At 42.8% G+C, this 17,272-nt stretch overlaps 1 protein-coding gene across 1 annotated transcript in view; it reads left to right on the top strand.

The window, feature by feature from the left end:
* The window catches only part of syne2b (spectrin repeat containing, nuclear envelope 2b), a 498,820-nt gene that overhangs the window by 367,523 nt on the left and 114,025 nt on the right, over positions 1-17,272 (top strand). Inside the window, 5 exon segments of the mRNA XM_034159894.1 lie at positions 1,061-1,215; positions 7,932-8,079; positions 8,165-8,259; positions 13,337-13,568; positions 17,055-17,249. Of these exon segments, the coding sequence (XP_034015785.1) occupies positions 1,061-1,215; positions 7,932-8,079; positions 8,165-8,259; positions 13,337-13,568; positions 17,055-17,249 (825 nt within the window).

Raw genomic sequence — 17,272 nt, 5'->3', positions numbered from 1 at the left:
AAGCTATCTGGGACCTCAGAAAGCCCATCTGCAATTATTTCTTGATCTCCAAAATCAGTCTATGCAAGCAAAATTATGTTCAGTATGAGTGTTGTCATTAGTGCCACTTCGAAAATTAAATTCATGATAATTTATCCTAAACTTATGATCTGTTGTTTTTTTAAACTTATGCAAAAACAAATCTTGAGAAAAAAAAATACAGCATGTGATAGTTAATAATTATTAAGAGCCTCTTCTTTCATATTTATGAATACATTTTACCACATTGCAGTTGTTTTTTTTTTTTTAATGAAAACTCAACCTATCATTCTTTTTGAGTTCTACACATATGGTGGCCCTTTATTTACACCAGGATGTTAATAAAATCAATGCTGGCTATTCTCAGAATAAAGTACTTATATCCACCGTTTCAAATTGTCAAATGGTGTCCACTTTATGGTCTTCTCAAAACATTAAAATTACTGTTCTGGATGCTCAGAAGCTTATCTGAGCAGCTTATCTAGAAGCCGTTGGCTTCTGGGGGCCTAAAGCAGCCCCCAGACCCCCGGCCTATGGGCTTCGGCCCTGTGGGCCTCGCACTTTGTACCCCCAATTTCTTGTTCTTGACAATAAGGGTAATAATATGTGGTATTATATGGTATTATATAGGAAAATGGGTACTTTCATAGAAATACATACTGTATTTGTTGTTACTGAATTCTGAAAGTCATGTTTTCTTAAACCTGTGTTCATTTCAACCCAAGCTGCTGACAGTATTTAGAATTATTTGCATGCTGTCATATTCTCTTTGTCAAAATGCTGACAGTCTTTGTAGAAATACTTACAGACACACTGATACATGCTGAAATACTCTCAGACATCATAAGAACATTATTTTATTTAAGAAAAACACACAAAAATGCAATGATGCAGATGGAGATGTGTAGCTCAAATTGAGGTCATTGTAAAGGTGTTTGAAACACAGCTTCACCTGACTGCTTGGTGTTTGAATTAGCCGTGATTTTGTGTCTGCTCGTGCAGACTGTTGTGATCCCTCTGTGGTGTCACCATCTGTTTGCAGTCTGATGTCCTGGAGCTCAGCACCCTGTCTGCTGACCTCGCTGTGGCCAACGATCTGAGCTGCAGCCTGAATCTCTGTGACGCTGCAGTGCATCGTCTTCAGTGCCTCAATCAGAAATGGACTCACGTGTCCACGAAAGCAGAGGAAGTCTGCAGGTCAGTGCTCAGTGAGGAAACAGCACAGTTTTACACAAAATATCAACAGAGGGCTTAACGGCTCTGAATGAGAATGTGGTGCATGTGGTATGAAATACTCTGGCTTTATGTATCTTCTCACAAAAATATGATATCATGTGATGCAAAGTTAAAAAAAGTTCTCAAACAGTGGGACAAGTCCACCTCTGAGGCACAGAAACCTTACACCAGGGAGTAAAAAAGGAGGAGGAAGACTGTAATGGACAAATGTTAGGGCATCCGGAAGGTATTCACGTTTTCCACATTTTCTTATGTTACAGCCTTATTCCAAAATAGAATAAATTCATTTTTTTTTTTCCCTCAAAATTCGACTCACAACACCCCATAATGACATGAAGGTTTTTTTTGTTTGTTTTAATTTTTGCAAATTTATAAAAACAAACAAAACCTAAGAAATCACATGTACCTAAGTATTCACACCCTTTGCTCAATTCTTTGTTGATGCACTGGGCCACTCAAGGACATTCACAGAGTTGTCCTGAAGCCACTCCTTTGATATCTTGGCTGTGTGCTTTGGGTCATTGTCCTGCTGAAAGATGAACCATTGCCCCAGTCTGAGGTTAAGAGCACTCTGGAGCAGGTTTTCATCCAGGATGCCTCTGTACATTGTTGCATTCATATTTACATCAACCCTGACTAGTCTCCCAGTTCCTGCTGCTGAAAAACATCGCCACAGCATGATGCTGCCACCACCATGCTTCACTGTAGGGATGGTGCCTGGTTTCCTCCAAGCATGATGCTTGCATTCATGCCAAAGATGTCTATTTTTGCCTCATCAGAGCAGATATTTTTATTTTTTTATCATGGTCTGAGAATCCCTCACGTGCCTTTTGACAAACTCCAGGTGGGATGCCATGTGCCTTTTACTAAGGAGTGGCTTCTGTCTGGTCACTCTACCATACAGGCCTGATTGGTGGATTGTGGCAGACATGGTTGTCTTCTGGAAGGTTCTCCTCTCTCCACAGAGGAATGCTGGACATCTGACAGACATAGGCGCAATTTGGTGGGGATGTGGGGCATGCCCACCTTTTCAACCAGGGGGGACAGAATATGGTATGCTCACCCACCTTCTGACATATATGTGTGTACTTGAAACATGCTATGCCAGTCTTATGTGCAAACCATGTCAGAATAGTATCTTTGTTTCTGCAAGTTTGTATTTTTAGTAGCATTGACTTGTTTACACCTGTTTCTTGTTTGTCACATTCAGAATTTTCTGGGACTGCATTTGCCCAGATTTGAAACCAAAAATAATTGCCTCTTGGGACTAGTGTCTACACATAAGTATCAATGGACCATATGCTAATTTACCATTAAAATTACTGTTCTGGATGCTCAGAATGCATCTGAGCTTAACTAGAAACTGTTGGCACCCTTGCTGACAGAATGATCAGGTTCTTGGTCACCTCCCTGGCTAAGGCCCTTCTCCCCATTACTATGTTTAGAAGGGTGGCCAGCTTGAGGAAGAGTCCTGGGGTCAATCCAAACTTCTTCCATTTAGGGATGATGGAGGCCACTGTGCTCATTGGGACCTTCATAGTAGCATAAATGTTTCTCTACTCTTCTCTTCTCTTGGATTCCGATTGATAACTGGAAGATAGGCAAACAGGCTGTTGTGAAAGTGTAGGAACACGGACCCACAACAGGGGGTGCAAATGAACGGACAATGGAGGAAGTCAAATAATAACACTTTACTGTTGTGAATGAGCACAACAAACACGGCAGGTCACAATAGAATGCAATGAAGTCGATTCACAGAATGTGTCATGTGGGCAGGCTCGAAGATAAGAGACGTCTGTCCAAAGCAGAACCGGAACCACACGATTTCCTCTGCCACCGAACCCCGGGAATACTGGAGCCGCCAAGTCCCGAACTCCCAGGTGGCCACTGCCTCCGCTTGTCGGATCTGGTACTGCTGGCGAGGAGCAAAAACAGTTAGATGTGGGTGCGTTTACACCCAGCAACACTTATGGTGGGAAATCCACCTCCACCTCTCATCAGAAAACTGGTATGTGCAGGAGTATGAGTACTTATCAAAAAGGTTGGTGAAAAGTCCAACTCAGTCTCCAGCTGCAAGCACTCACTGACTACTGTCAAAACACAAAGCAACAATGTTTACTGTCTGAAAGACAACACAACGGCTGAGTACGTTACCTCCTAAGAAGAGCGATATCTCGGCAAAGAGGTGGAGATGTAGTCTTGCTGATATACAAATGAAGATCAGATGATTGGTGACAGGTGTCATAGGTGATAAGTGACAGCTGTCACCCCGGCTGCTCCTGTGAGGCGGCAGCGCCCTCTTGTGCCTGGAGCCCACACTCCAGACAGGGTGCCCTCTGGTGGTGGTGGGCCAGCAGTACCTCCTCTTCAGCGGCTCACACAACACAGGCATCCAATTTTGATGGAGTAGGTACATCCATAACAGAAAAATAAGAGTCATTGAGACACTTTTGATTGAGCTATAATGCAAAATGTACACCAATATGAGAGTGACTGGGGCATGTTTGAGTACTGTTTTCACTTTCTTGTGTCATTCATGTATTTTTAACATATTTACAATTATATGCACTTACAATCAAGCTTTTAATATAAAGATGATTTACTGCTCCCTGCTGGAAAGCCGTGTGAGGCCAAAGTGTCATTAGCAACATTAGCTAATAATCGTAGCTTCTCCAGAACTATCAGTCCTATCAGTGTTCTGTTTTAGCACTGTTCATCCTTGACCCAAAGTACATAAACATGCCAAACAGCAAATGTCAGGTGTCCTCTGTTTGTCCCTGATCGAAGCTGCATGCACACACACATTTTTAATTTGACAAACAAAGACAGTGGCTGAAGACATTACAACCACTAAACATTTCACTCATAAAGCAACATGAAACTTAAGCCACTCACGGTAATTGCAACATAATTCTTGTCTAAACTGATAAAACCAATTGAGATACAAAAACACAATAAATCAATAACACTAACAACAGATAAAATTGTTAATGTCTCCAAAAATATTTGTCCCTATCAATTTTCTGTTTTCACAGCATTCATCCTTGATCCAAAATACAGATGCATGCCAAACAACAAAGTTTAGTTCTCCCCATTTTTTGTGTGATCAAAGCCACACACACACACACACACACACACACACACACACACACACACACACACACACACACACACACACACACACACACACACACACACACACACACACACACACACACACACACAGGCCACTTGGCTAACATTATATAGATGTAAAATATATATATTAAATGGGGTTTACAATAAATGTAAAATTTATATGGCCACAAAATCTGTAATCTGGATCAGATCCAGATCAAACTTTGCCAGTTTGGACACCATCCCACATGATGCTCTCAAATGATTTTTTTTTTTTTTGACAGTTATGAATTTTGAATGTTCACTCAGGAAGTTTTTCCTGACTTTGACCTTTGACCTATGACCTTAAAAACTGAATCAGTTCTTGTCTATCAGGATATCAATCTTCAGTAAAAACTGCATAATGATATATGAAAAATCGTGGGCTCCAGGCTATTCAAAAACAAATAGACAGCGGCAAAAACATAACCTTCTCCAACTTCATTGGCAGTGGTAGAAATGTGATGTACAGTATACAGTAGTATGTGTGAAGGGTTTACATGAGTTAATAACCATATATGCAAAATTTAATTAAATCAGACACTTGCAGGTCTGTACAGAACTCAACAAATACAGATTTTATCTGCAAATGTTATTTTTTGAACATATGCTTTATCACAAATTAATGTGCTTTGAAAATGGTTTGTCTCTTATTTCAATGGACATGCAAGGTGTGCAGCAAGTTTAAATCACACTGTGGTGGATTGAGGAAATGTAATGAGTAACAGACACAAAACTTTGATATCCCTTCATATCTGTTTTTATCCTGTACAAATCGACCAGTCGCAATGATCTAGAAGTTTGACTATTCACAAAGGGAAGCAGAAGCAACAGAAGTTCACAGTTGCAGGAGAACAGATACCCACAGTAAAAGACGAGCCTGTGAAAACTTTGGTGCAGTGGTATGCAGGAACTCTTTCTGACAGGAGTCGAGGTGTGGCGATCATGAAGCAGGCTGAAGATGGGATGAAAGCAGTTGACCAGACAAAGTTGCCAGGAAAGCATGACATATGGTGTCCACAGTTTGCATTCTACCCTCGATTGGCATGGCTGCTGACAATGTATGAAGTCGCTTTGTTGAGAGTTGAGATGATTGAGAGAACATGTAACACCTACATCAAGTGGACGTGGCTTGGACTACCTCCCACAATCAACATGTCATTCCTGTACAGGCAGAAAGGCACGCTACAAGGCAGGAAAGGTCAGGATGGTGATGATACTGAGGAAGTTGAGGGACCAAGAAATCAGTGGCAAGTCACCGGATGTCAGAACAGCAAGAAAGTAGAAGGTGGAGGATGCAACTGATGAGATCATCTCTTTGTTGGAGCATGGAGACATTGTTGGCCCCAGCACAGACTGACAAGTTGGGACAAGGCAACAGCGACTTCAGACCTTTCAGGAAAATGTCTCAACAGTACAGGAGAACAGCTGCAGCAGGGCAGATGGAGGCTAAGACGTGAGAGGTTCATCTCATCCAGTGTGTCCAGCAAGGACAGGTGACCAGGTGGGAAGAGCATGTAGTCAAAAGAAAGATTAGATGGAGTGAGAGCTGGTAGTGGAACACATCAAGACTAAGCTTTCTTCTCCAGTCCACCTACAATGTTCTGCCTTTGCCAGTGAACCTGCTAAGATGGAAGGTCCAGGAAGATGATAAGTGTTGGTGCAGCAAATTAGAAACCATGAAGCATATCCTCTCAAACTGCCAAATGGCTCTGAACAGATACACCTGGAGACACAATCAGGTGCTCAAAGTGTTCATGAAGGAGGCGAAGGAGAAGGTGGAAGAGGCAAAATATGCTCCTAAGCTGCAGAAACATCGAGTTTGTACCGCAAGGAGACAAGGTTCCTGACAAAAAGAAGGCAAGCCAAGACACAGAAGGCCACAGTGGTGGTCAGTGAGAGGTAGCTGCAGAGTTAGAGGGCTGTGAGAGATTCTTCTCCATCCTAACAACAAAAAAGCCAGACCTGGTGATATGGAGCGAGGAAGAGAAAGGGCTTTTGGAATTGAGGAATTGTTTTCCCAGCTGGTTCCTTCCAAACAGAAACAGTATTTTAACATTTCAATTGACATTGTCGAACCAGTTAGAACAGGGGCGGCCAAGTTCGGTCCTCGAGAGCCACATTCCTGACACTCTTAGTTGTCTCCCTGCTCCAACACACCTGAATCCAATGAAAGGCTCGTTAGCAGACTTTTAATGAGCCTTTTAATGAGCGGAGGAGTTCCGCGCATCGCGGTGGAGCCGCATGGCGCAAAGCAACGCCATGATGAAGCCTTCCAGGACATGATGGGGCATGTCCAGCTCATGCACAATCACAATCGGATAATCACACGACTGAAAAGCAACCGGAATCCATCTGAAATCCACCTGAAAGCCGTCCTGTGAGACCAACACCGAGGTGGTTTTGTCCCACGTAATGAACGGCTCCGTGGCACGTCCCTCCGCTTTTCTTTCCATGAAAAAAACTCCTGTAACAGTGGAATGTGCCGAAAAAGTGCTGATGTCCACGACTTCTGCCTTTTTGTGAAAGTCAGACGAGGTCCCGGATCAACAAAGCCTTCACATTGGAAATGATCTGGTTGTTTCAGCGGGGTCTGAGCATGTCGATCAGCAGTTGTGGGCCATCCTTAAAGCAGCAGTAACACTCCTTAATCTGTATAATCCCCATAAAATCGTCCCTGAAAGCCATATTAATTTTCCAAACGGTGTCCACCTGGAGGTCTCTCACAAAATTGATGCAGCAAAGCTCCAAATCGTTCAGACATTTATTCGCAATAAAAAAACGACGAGAGGGTGGACCAGTGCTCACTCAAAGCCTGCTCACAGGCGAATGACGCAACCGACAGGCGTGAAAAAACTCACGCATGCGCACGAAGGTTCAAGCTTGTCTGATGCAATCACACGTGATTCAAATCCATATGGTTTTTGAAAAAATAAAAGGTCGGATACTTTTCTAACAGACCTCGTATATATATGTATATATATATATATATATATATAAATACCTGTTGCCCATGACAGTGTCCTGCACTGATTCACTTTATCACCACCACACCACTTGCACAGTGTCTTAACAAAAATCTGCTGCTGCTACAATTACTGAATGGCTTGCACTACTGCACTTTCCACATTTACTATTACCTCACACACTACACTGTAAATACTAAATACTTGTCTTTATTGTCAAAATGTCTTGTCCTGTCATCACTGAGGGAAGGTAAGAAATGAAATTTCAATTCCTTGTATGTCTAGTACATGTGAAGAATTGACAATAAAGCCGACTTTGACTTTGACTTTGATTTTTTTTTTTCCAACCGAATTTGGGCCAAATTTGGCATACCTTCAGGTGGATTCCAGAAATCCAATAGCAAGGTCAGCCAAAAGTCAGTCATTTGTGTGAAGATCAAGATAACTGGGGTCAAATGTCAAATTGCCATAGCCCTTACTGTCTTCATGCCCATGAGTGTTATTAGCTAAGACAGTTAAATAAAATAAATGGCATGATTGCTGTTATGTGTGCAGTGCGCTGCAGTCAGAGGCGCTGAGGGAGCAGAGCTTTGAGCAGAAATGTGAGAGCTGGATGTCTTTTCTGCAGCGGATGGAGGACAGTCTGGCCGTAGACATGGCCGGTTCTTACACATGTCTCTGGCAGCAGCTCCGCACACACAAGGTATTACAGACAATTAGCTGCTTTGCTAACAAGACTTAAATGCAACACTGCAAGGCCACATGTCATTCTGCTTCTGCTGTTTCAGCTGTTCCAGGCAGAATTCACCATGGGCCACCAGATCCTGCATTCAGTTATCACAGATGCTCTTCATCTCCTGCATAAAGGAGAGGTGGATGACAGGTACGAGCCCAACTGAGATTATGTGAAAAGTTAAAAAAGCTGTGAAATAGTTGGTATAAAACCTGCCAATGGAGCGTGAGATTGGCCGGACAATTGGTGCAGCAGGGTTGGTATTGCATTCACTCTACTGTACTGTTGTGACAAAAAGGGAGCTGAGCCAAAAGGTGAAGCTCTCGATCTACTGGTCAATCTTTTTCCTACAATCACCTACGATCATCAGGTTTGGGTCATGACTGAAAGAACTAGATCACGGGTACAAGCAGCCGAAATGGGCTACCTCAGGAGGGTGGCTGGCGTCTCCCTTAGAGACAGGGTGAGAAATTCGGTCATCTGTGGGGAGCTCGGAGTAGAGTCACTGCTCCTCTGCACTGAAAGGAGCCAGCTGAGGTGGTTCGGGCATCTGGTAAGAATGTCTCCTGGGTGCCTCCCTAGAGAGGTGTTCCAGGCACGTCCATCTGGGAGGAGATCCTGGGGAAGACCCAGGACTAGGTGGAGAGATTATATCTCCACACTGGCCTGGAAACGCCTTCAGGATCCCCCAGTCAGAGGTGGTCAATGTGGCACGATAAAGGGAAGTCTGGGGTCCCCCGCTGGAGCTGTTTCCCCCACAACCCAAACCCGGAAATGCAGTTGAAGAGGATTGATGGTTGAGATTAGAATCATTAATAGTGGTTCATCCTATACCAGTATTTCTGAAAATCAATTAACCCATGGAAGAGGTGTGGCCATGTGTTTTCTGTGGAGGCTGCGCTGAGGTGATTGCTGCTCATGAATCAGAATCAAATTTATTGCCAAGTAAGTTCTCACATACAAGGAATTTAATCTGTGTTATTGGTGCATAAACAAGAATAAAAGAAAAAAAAAGTATGCACGTAAGAAGTAAAGGAGTCAAATAGAAAATGGGCAAAACTATGTTTACTGTCAAATAAGTATGGTGGCATGGGGCTGTGCAGACATGCAGATGAACAGTACCTTTCAGTGCAGGGATGGGAGTATGTGTGGGAGTATGGGGCGGGGCAAATGGGGGTCTCTGGCATTATTTATAAGTCTATCTGTGGATGGAAAGAAGCTGTTTTTGTGTCTTGAGGTTTTAGTACTGATGGACATCAGCTGTCTGCCAGAGGGGACGGTAACAAAAAGTTTGTGTCCTGGGTGAGAGGGATTGGCTACTATCTTCCTTGCTCTCCTCAGGGCCCTCGTTATGTACAGGTTCTGTAGGGATGGCAGATTGTAGTCAATCACCTTCTCTGCTGTGTGGATGATACCCTGCAGTCTTATCATGTCCTTAGTACTGGCAGCAGTGTACCAGACTGTGATGGAGGAGGAGATGATGGACTCAATGATGGTGGTGTAGAAGTTCACCGTCATTGTTTTTGGCAGGTTGAACTTCCTCAGCTGCTGCAGAAAGTACATCGTTTGTTGTTTTTTCTTGGTTAGAAAGCTGACGTTCAGCTCTCACTTGGGATCCTGGGTGATGGTGATCCCCAGGTAGTCAAAGGACTCTAGGGACTAGGGAGTCACACAGGGTGATGGGGTTGGCCAGGACTGGGGTCTTGCTGAAGTCAACAACCATCTCTACTGTCTTGAGGGCATTGAACTCCAGATTGCTCTGTATGCACCTGGACACAAGGTGATCAATCTCCCGTCTGTAGGTCCACTCATCCCCATCAGAGATGAGTCCAATGACGATTGCCACACAAATGCCAATGCCACACAATGATGGCCGAATTGACCGAATGTCATCGAATGCCACACTAATGGTGCCTGAGTGTTTTGTGCGGCAGTCAGGTTGCATTCTGCCTGGTGTTCTTACAGTTTTACGGTCTCTGGGATACTTGTGATGTGTTCTGGCTGCATTCGGCCTTTGTCTGGGTATTCGTTCAGTGTTCTCAACGTATTCAACCCGGATTCAGGGGTTGCTGCACTCCGACTTTGCCCGATCCATTCTGACTGACTTTGTGGCACATTCTGGTATTAGGCGGGCAATCATTTGCACCTGCTCGAACGTCTATCCCTCCTGACTGATCAGATTTGGCCTATTTGGCCTGTATCACCCAAGTTCGTTTTATGTGTAAAGGGGCCTTTAAACGTACTTACGGTTTGCAGAGAACACTACAGGACTTACAGAGCGTGAAACTATCAAGCCTGCATGGCTGCAGCCTGGACATTCTTGTGTAACAGCGCTCGTCTCATGGCACTCACATAACGACGGCTATTGGTAATATGAAAACTGTACCACTCAGTTTCCTAGTGGTTAAATGAGATAAATGAGAGGTGCAGTGCACTATGTGTACTGCTCATCCATGTACTACTGTATCAAATAAAAGTGTCCTCTGAAAAAGAGTTTCCATTATAGGGCTACTGTTTTATCATGTAGATAGTTTCAATGAAAAAAAATAAATAAATATATATATATATATATATATATATATATATATATATATATATATATAGGGAATGACCCTGTTGTGTCTGATGATTTGTGGACGTTCATGCTGGTTATACGGTGGCAAATTGAGGTTTACAGTAAAAAGGAGTTTTACTGGCGATGCATTAGCGGAGTTGGCAAAATGGATATTTGCGACTGTAATCCAGCATGAACATCCGGAAATCATCATACACAAGGGAGTTATTCCCATTCTAATTAAATTCCATCGTTGGCATGGTTTATTTTTTTGTAAGTAATTTGGTGGGCGAGGCTTACTGTTGAGGCATTGTCACTCCAACAGCAGTCAGGGCACGGAGTAATCCATCAAATGTGAACATCTGCAAATACATCAAATGTGAAACGGTAATTTTGTATCAGAATCCTCATGAATACTTTCGTATGGTATCTTAAATTCACCCATTTCGGCATCGTCGTCGGTACAGAACTTTCTTTCACTCGAAGCTAACAGCGCCATTATTGACATCTGCGTAGCAGCATGCTCGGCTGGTCAGGGCGTGGAGTAATACATTAAATGTGAAACAGTTAAATATTTTGCGACCTTACACTTGATATTATACAGTCTGAAATCTCCTGCGATTAACCAGTCAGATTTGATAAAATCTCCAATCCTGACATGTACAAATTGTATGTAAGACAATACGATCTTAATAATGAGTACAAATAACAATAATTATATATATATATATATATATATACACTCAACAAAAATATAAACGCAACACTTTTGGTTTTGCTCCCATTTTGTATGAGATGACCTCAAAGATCTAAAACTTTTTCCACATACACAGTATCACCATTTCCCTCAAATATTGTTCACAAACCAGTCTAAATCTGTGATAGTGAGCACTTCTCCTTTGCTGAGATAATCCATCCCACCTCACAGGTGTGCCATATCAAGATGCTGATTAGACACCATGATTAGTGCACAGGTGTGCCTTAGACTGCCCACAATAAAAGGCCACTCTGAAAGGTGCAGTTTTATCACACAGCACAATGCCACAGATGTCACAAGATTTGAGGGAGCCTGCAATTGGCATGCTGACAGCAGGAACGTCAACCAGAGCTGTTGCTCGTGTATTGAATGTTCATTTCTCTACCATAATCCAGCATGTTGACCTCCAAGATCGTCTGAGACCAGCCACTCGGACAGCTGCTGAAACAATCGGTTTGCATAACCAAAGAATTTCTGCACAAACTGTCAGAAACCATCTCAGGGAAGCTCATCTGCATGCTCGTCGTCCTCATCGGGGTCTCGACCTGACTCCAGTTCGTCGTCGTAACCGACTTGAGTGGGCAAATGCTCACATTTGCTGGCGTTTGGCACGTTGGAGAGGTGTTCTCTTCATGGATGAATCCCGGTTCACACTGTCCAGGGCAGATGGCAGACAGCATGTGTGGCGTCTTGTGGGTGAGCGGTTTTCTGATGTCAATGTTGTGGATCGAGTGGCCCATGGTGGCGGTGGGGTTATGGTATGGGCAGGCGTCTGTTATGGACGAAGAACACAGGTGCATTTTATTGATGGCATTTTGAATGCACAGAGATACCGTGACGAGATCCTGAGGCCCACTGTTGTGCCATACATCCAAGAACATCACCTCATGTTGCAGCAGGATAATGCACGGCCCATGTTGCAAGGATCTGTACACAATTCTTGGAAGCTGAAAATGTCCCAGTTCTTGCATGGCCGGCATACTCATCGGACATGTCACCCATTGAGCATGTTTGGGATGCTCTGGACCGGCGTATACGACAGCGTGTACCAGTTCCTGCCAATATCCAGCAACTTCGCACAGCCAATGAAGAGGAGTGGACCAACATTCCACAGGCCACGATTGACAACCTGATCAACTCTATGCGAAGGAGATGTGTTGCACTGCATGAGGCAAATGGTGGTCACACCAGATACTGACTGGTATCCCCCCCCCAATAAAACAAAACTGCACCTTTCAGAGTGGCCTTTTATTGTGGGCAGTCTAAGGCACACCTGTGCACTAATCATGGTGTGTAATCAGCATCTTGATATGGCACACCTGTGAGGTGGGATGGATTATCTCAGCAAAGGAGAAGTGCTCACTATCACAGATTTAGACTGGTTTGTGAACAATATTTGAGGGAAATAGTGATATTGTGTATGTGGAAAAAGTTTTAGATCTTTGAGTTCATCTCATACAAAATGGGAGCAAAACCAAAAGTGTTGCATTTATATTTTTGTTGAGTGTATATATATATACAACCCCTGGCAATAATTATGGAATCACCGGCCTCGGAGGATGTTCATTCAGTTGTTTAATTTTGTAGAAAAAAAAGCAGATCACAGACATGACACAAAACTAAAGTCATTTCAAATGGCAACTTTCTGGCTTTAAGAAACACTATAAGAAATCAGGAAAAAAAAAATTGTGGCAGTCAGTAATGGTTACTTTTTTAGACCAAGCAGAGGGAAAAAAAATATGGACTCACTCAATTCTGAGTTGTACAGTTGTGTTGTACAGTTCTTCTGTCACCTTCCACACTTTATGTTTCTATGGACAAACAAATAACATGTTAGTGTCTGTAATCATTCTTCCCCATGTTGGTAGGACATTTTGCAACCTGTGTGTTTGTTCCTGGTTATGTTGTGATTCCAGAAATAACTTCCTCCTGAAACTAACCAAGCTCAAAGAGCACTGGCAGGGTGCGGTGCAGCGGGCAGACCAGCGGCGCTCCCTGGTGGAAGGGCTGGTGAAGCACTGGCACCATTACAGCTGCAGTTTGATGAGACTGCAGAGGTTTTTGGCAGAAGCACGGAGCATCCTTCATCCTGCAGGGCCGGTCTGCTGCAGCCTGCGGCAGCTGAGATGCAGACTGAAGGATCTCCAGGTGGGTCAGAACATCAGAGTTTGGTCCACACAGGGAACAAGATAGCTTTCATAAATTAGGTTACAAATCAAAAGTCACACAGCCATCATGAGTTTAGTTGGGCAGATACATAGATGTACACACTGTCTTGTCTGAACACTTGGTTGCTTATTTCTTACAAAATGAGGTCAGTGTATTTTTGTTTGCTTTTGGAGGACTGCATTCTCAGGCCAAAAACTGTTTGAATGAACTGCTCTTTTAAAATCCTTGGAGTGTTTCCTACATATAGTGTATTTTCGATCAGTTATTGTTATTATTAGTAGTCTTTAATAGTCAGCATATTTGATCTCCAAACTGCTGTTGTGCACCAGTGAAAGAAATCGTTTTGTATTATAGACACAACTTGACCTCCAGCATCTGCCTCTAATTTTGTTCATAATGAAAAGTACTGCCATGTTCTTGGAATCATCAGGGATAAAATGTTTGTTGACTTGTTCAAAACATTTTTTTGCATTTGATAGAACATCAGAGTTCCATTAAAACATAAAAACATCCTGACTTGAAGGTGCAATTATGTGCATACTCTCAGGATGATTTGAAAAACACTTTATTTTATTGTGATGATCTGTCCTGAGTCTCAGTTATTATTTTCAAGAACACTTCTAATTATTGGAAATACTTCAAACTTTACTGAATTGATGTAAACAAAACCTGGTGAAAAAGTTGAGTTTGTCTTGAATAATAATAATAATAATAATAATAATAATAATAATAATAATAATAATAATAAAAAACTGCAGGTCAAGATAATTAAACTTAAGTCTCCACTGACATGTCACTCACTCACTCATCTTCAACCGCTTACTCCAATTAAGGGTCATGGGGAGCTGGAGCCTATCCCAGCAGTCATACATCCTGGACAGGACACCAGTCTGTCACAGGGCCACAGATACACAAACAAACACATTCACACCCGCATGCACACCTACGGACAATTTAAAGTTTCCAATCCCCCTAAACTGCGTGTCTTTGTGGAAGGAAGCCGGAGTACCCAGAGATACCCACACAAACACGGAGAACATGCAAACTCCCCACAGAAAGGCCACAGGTGGAAATCAAACCCATGACCTTCTTCCTGTGAGACAACAGTGCTAAACACTAATTCACCGTGCTGCCCACTGACATGACAGGCATTCTAAAATGTTGGAATATAAGTAATACATTTTTATTTATTTTTTTAACAATAAAATCAAATGCAATGTTAAAAACAAACAAACATGCATATTGTTTAAAAAAAAAAAACTCAAATTCATGATATGAAACTACTTTTTCTGAATAAAAATATCACAGTGGTACATATAAATATAAGAATGGTACATATACATTTTTGGTCACTTGAAGGATGGATATATATATAGGGTGTCTCAAAAAAATGTAACCAAAAGTATTTTGACAGCACAGAAAAACCAATCAATATTATCAGACATTTTCTGCATGACCGTGTGGCCAAAGCATGTAATATTTCTCCCCAATGCAATTTTTAGTTCATTCTTTCCTTTTTGATGTTTTAACCCTTTATCTTTTACACCAATCAATCAATCAACTCAATCAACTATTTTCTTGTATAGCGCCAAATCACAACAAACAGTTGCCCCAAGGCGCTCCACATGATCAATGTAACCTCCTAAGAAACAAATCATCCGTCTGTAGTTTTCCAGAAAACCACCTACCAAATTCAAGTCTCCTTGCATTTGCTGGGGAGTTAGTTCGCTATGAGACTGAATATTTTATTGAAAGAGATGGAAGTCAGCCCTTAGGATGTGTTGCACAGAACCTGATGATTTTTGTTCTCTGAATTAGGGTCAACTGTGGCATTTTTCCTGTACTTTAATGTCTTACAGAACAAAATTTAGCTAGGGCCCCTTCACACATAGTGTGAAGTTTGGTTGAAGTGCGCGCAAAGCAGGAATTGTATGCAAAACATGTAGAATCGTACCTGCCTCTAACGTGTCGTACACCTATTACTTCAACTATTTGCGCACACCAGCAGCTGAAAGACAAAGTGTGCAATGTGCAAACCCATCGCACCCTCTCACAGCAGGTGCTGGCCAAATACCAGGTGACATGCACAAACATCTAACACCACTCGCATGGCACTTACAAAGTGTGTGGCCAGTCGCACTCTTGACACAACAACAGACTGCAGACAACCACTGTTGTACTAGCAGTGAAAGTTGTCTAAATCCCCGCAAGTGTGACTTTCCAAACATACACTGACACGTGGGTGTGTGCCCTCCACTGACAGGAGGCGTGGCTTCCAACAGAAGCAGCTGTGGGGATCTGTCATTGTGGACATTCCAGCTACACAACACCTACTCTGTTTGGACAGACATGGATTAACAACTGTCCACTGTGACACGCGTGTGTCTGATTGCTGTTCTTATGTTTACATAAATAAAAAAAACATATGTCACTGTGGTGACAAGCTGCAGCGAGCACGCACGCATACAGAGCAGACATTGACAGCCTGCCAGGTTGAAATGGACCGTCAGATCAGAACACACAGCAGCCGATCTGACCATCACATCACCCACGTGAGCTCTGTTCCACATGATACGGTGTCTGTGCTGCAGCGCACCATCCACAAGACGTGTGTCGGGCAGAATGACTGGAGACACCAGACCAGTAGATGTAGTAGATGATCAGAGCACACTGCTTCTCATTCATGTCATTGCATGACTGTATGTCAGTGACCATGGATCATCTACAGAATGCGGTGTTTTTATATGTTGTGTGATTTATTTATTTATTTATTTTTGTAATACTTCCATGTTCTTCCTGAAATGAGGCAGATTCCCACAGCTTTCAAAGAACGGCTCTGCAGCTTAGTGGCAAAGTTTCTGACTGGCAGTCAGAGCTTTTGGAAGGTGTGGGTTCCAGTCCCGGGTGGGGGGGGTATGTTTTTTTTTTTTATTTACGCCACATAAGCGGCGCGATGTGGTCCCACAGGTACCAGCTGGTTTTTACTTTTTATTTATCCCACATAAGCAGCACAGTGTGGTGCACCTCGCACTGTTCCTGCTCCAAAGACACAGTGCGAGGTGCACCACATAAGCAGCACAATGTGGTGCAACTCGCACTGTTCCTGCTCCAAAGACACAGTGCGAGGTGAATTGTTTTCACAGTTGTCCTCCTCATATTAGCCCATCCAGAAATGATCAGAAACAGTTTCTAAACATTTTTGTATGAAGTCTGAATAGAGAGCTAATGGTCTGTCAAGTGATTGTTCTTTCAGTATAAAATCAAACAGCTGCTTACAGCCAAACCAGAGGCCAGACAGAACAAAGAAAAGGTGAACAGTGATTAGATTTCAATCAAAAGAAACACTAAATCGAGGAGGAGTCTTTGTATTTTGGTTACTCTGGAAAGACAATGAGAGCTTTTGAAGTGCAGACTGCTGATAGCTGCTGCTCAGAGATCTGTTGATTTCTATCTGTGTGTCCTCAGCACACAGACCTGTTGTTCCAGAGGTACCAGAGCACTTTCTTGCACACTCTGGAGCTCGGTCAGCAGCTCTTTTCCATGGGCGACCAACAGACTCAGACTCGACTTCAGATGGATCTGAGAACTCTACAGGAGGAGTGGAACAACCTGCACGGCCAGCTGGGAACAAGACTGGATCTCATAGAGGCTGTTGTTAAGGTAGAATTCTAAAAAGTTACAAA

This window comes from Thalassophryne amazonica, chromosome 19 (assembly GCF_902500255.1).
Source record: "Thalassophryne amazonica chromosome 19, fThaAma1.1, whole genome shotgun sequence".
NCBI classification, from domain to species: Eukaryota; Metazoa; Chordata; class Actinopteri; order Batrachoidiformes; family Batrachoididae; genus Thalassophryne; species Thalassophryne amazonica.
Note: the sequence above shows the minus strand (reverse complement) of the source record. Positions and strands in the feature narration are given on the sequence as shown.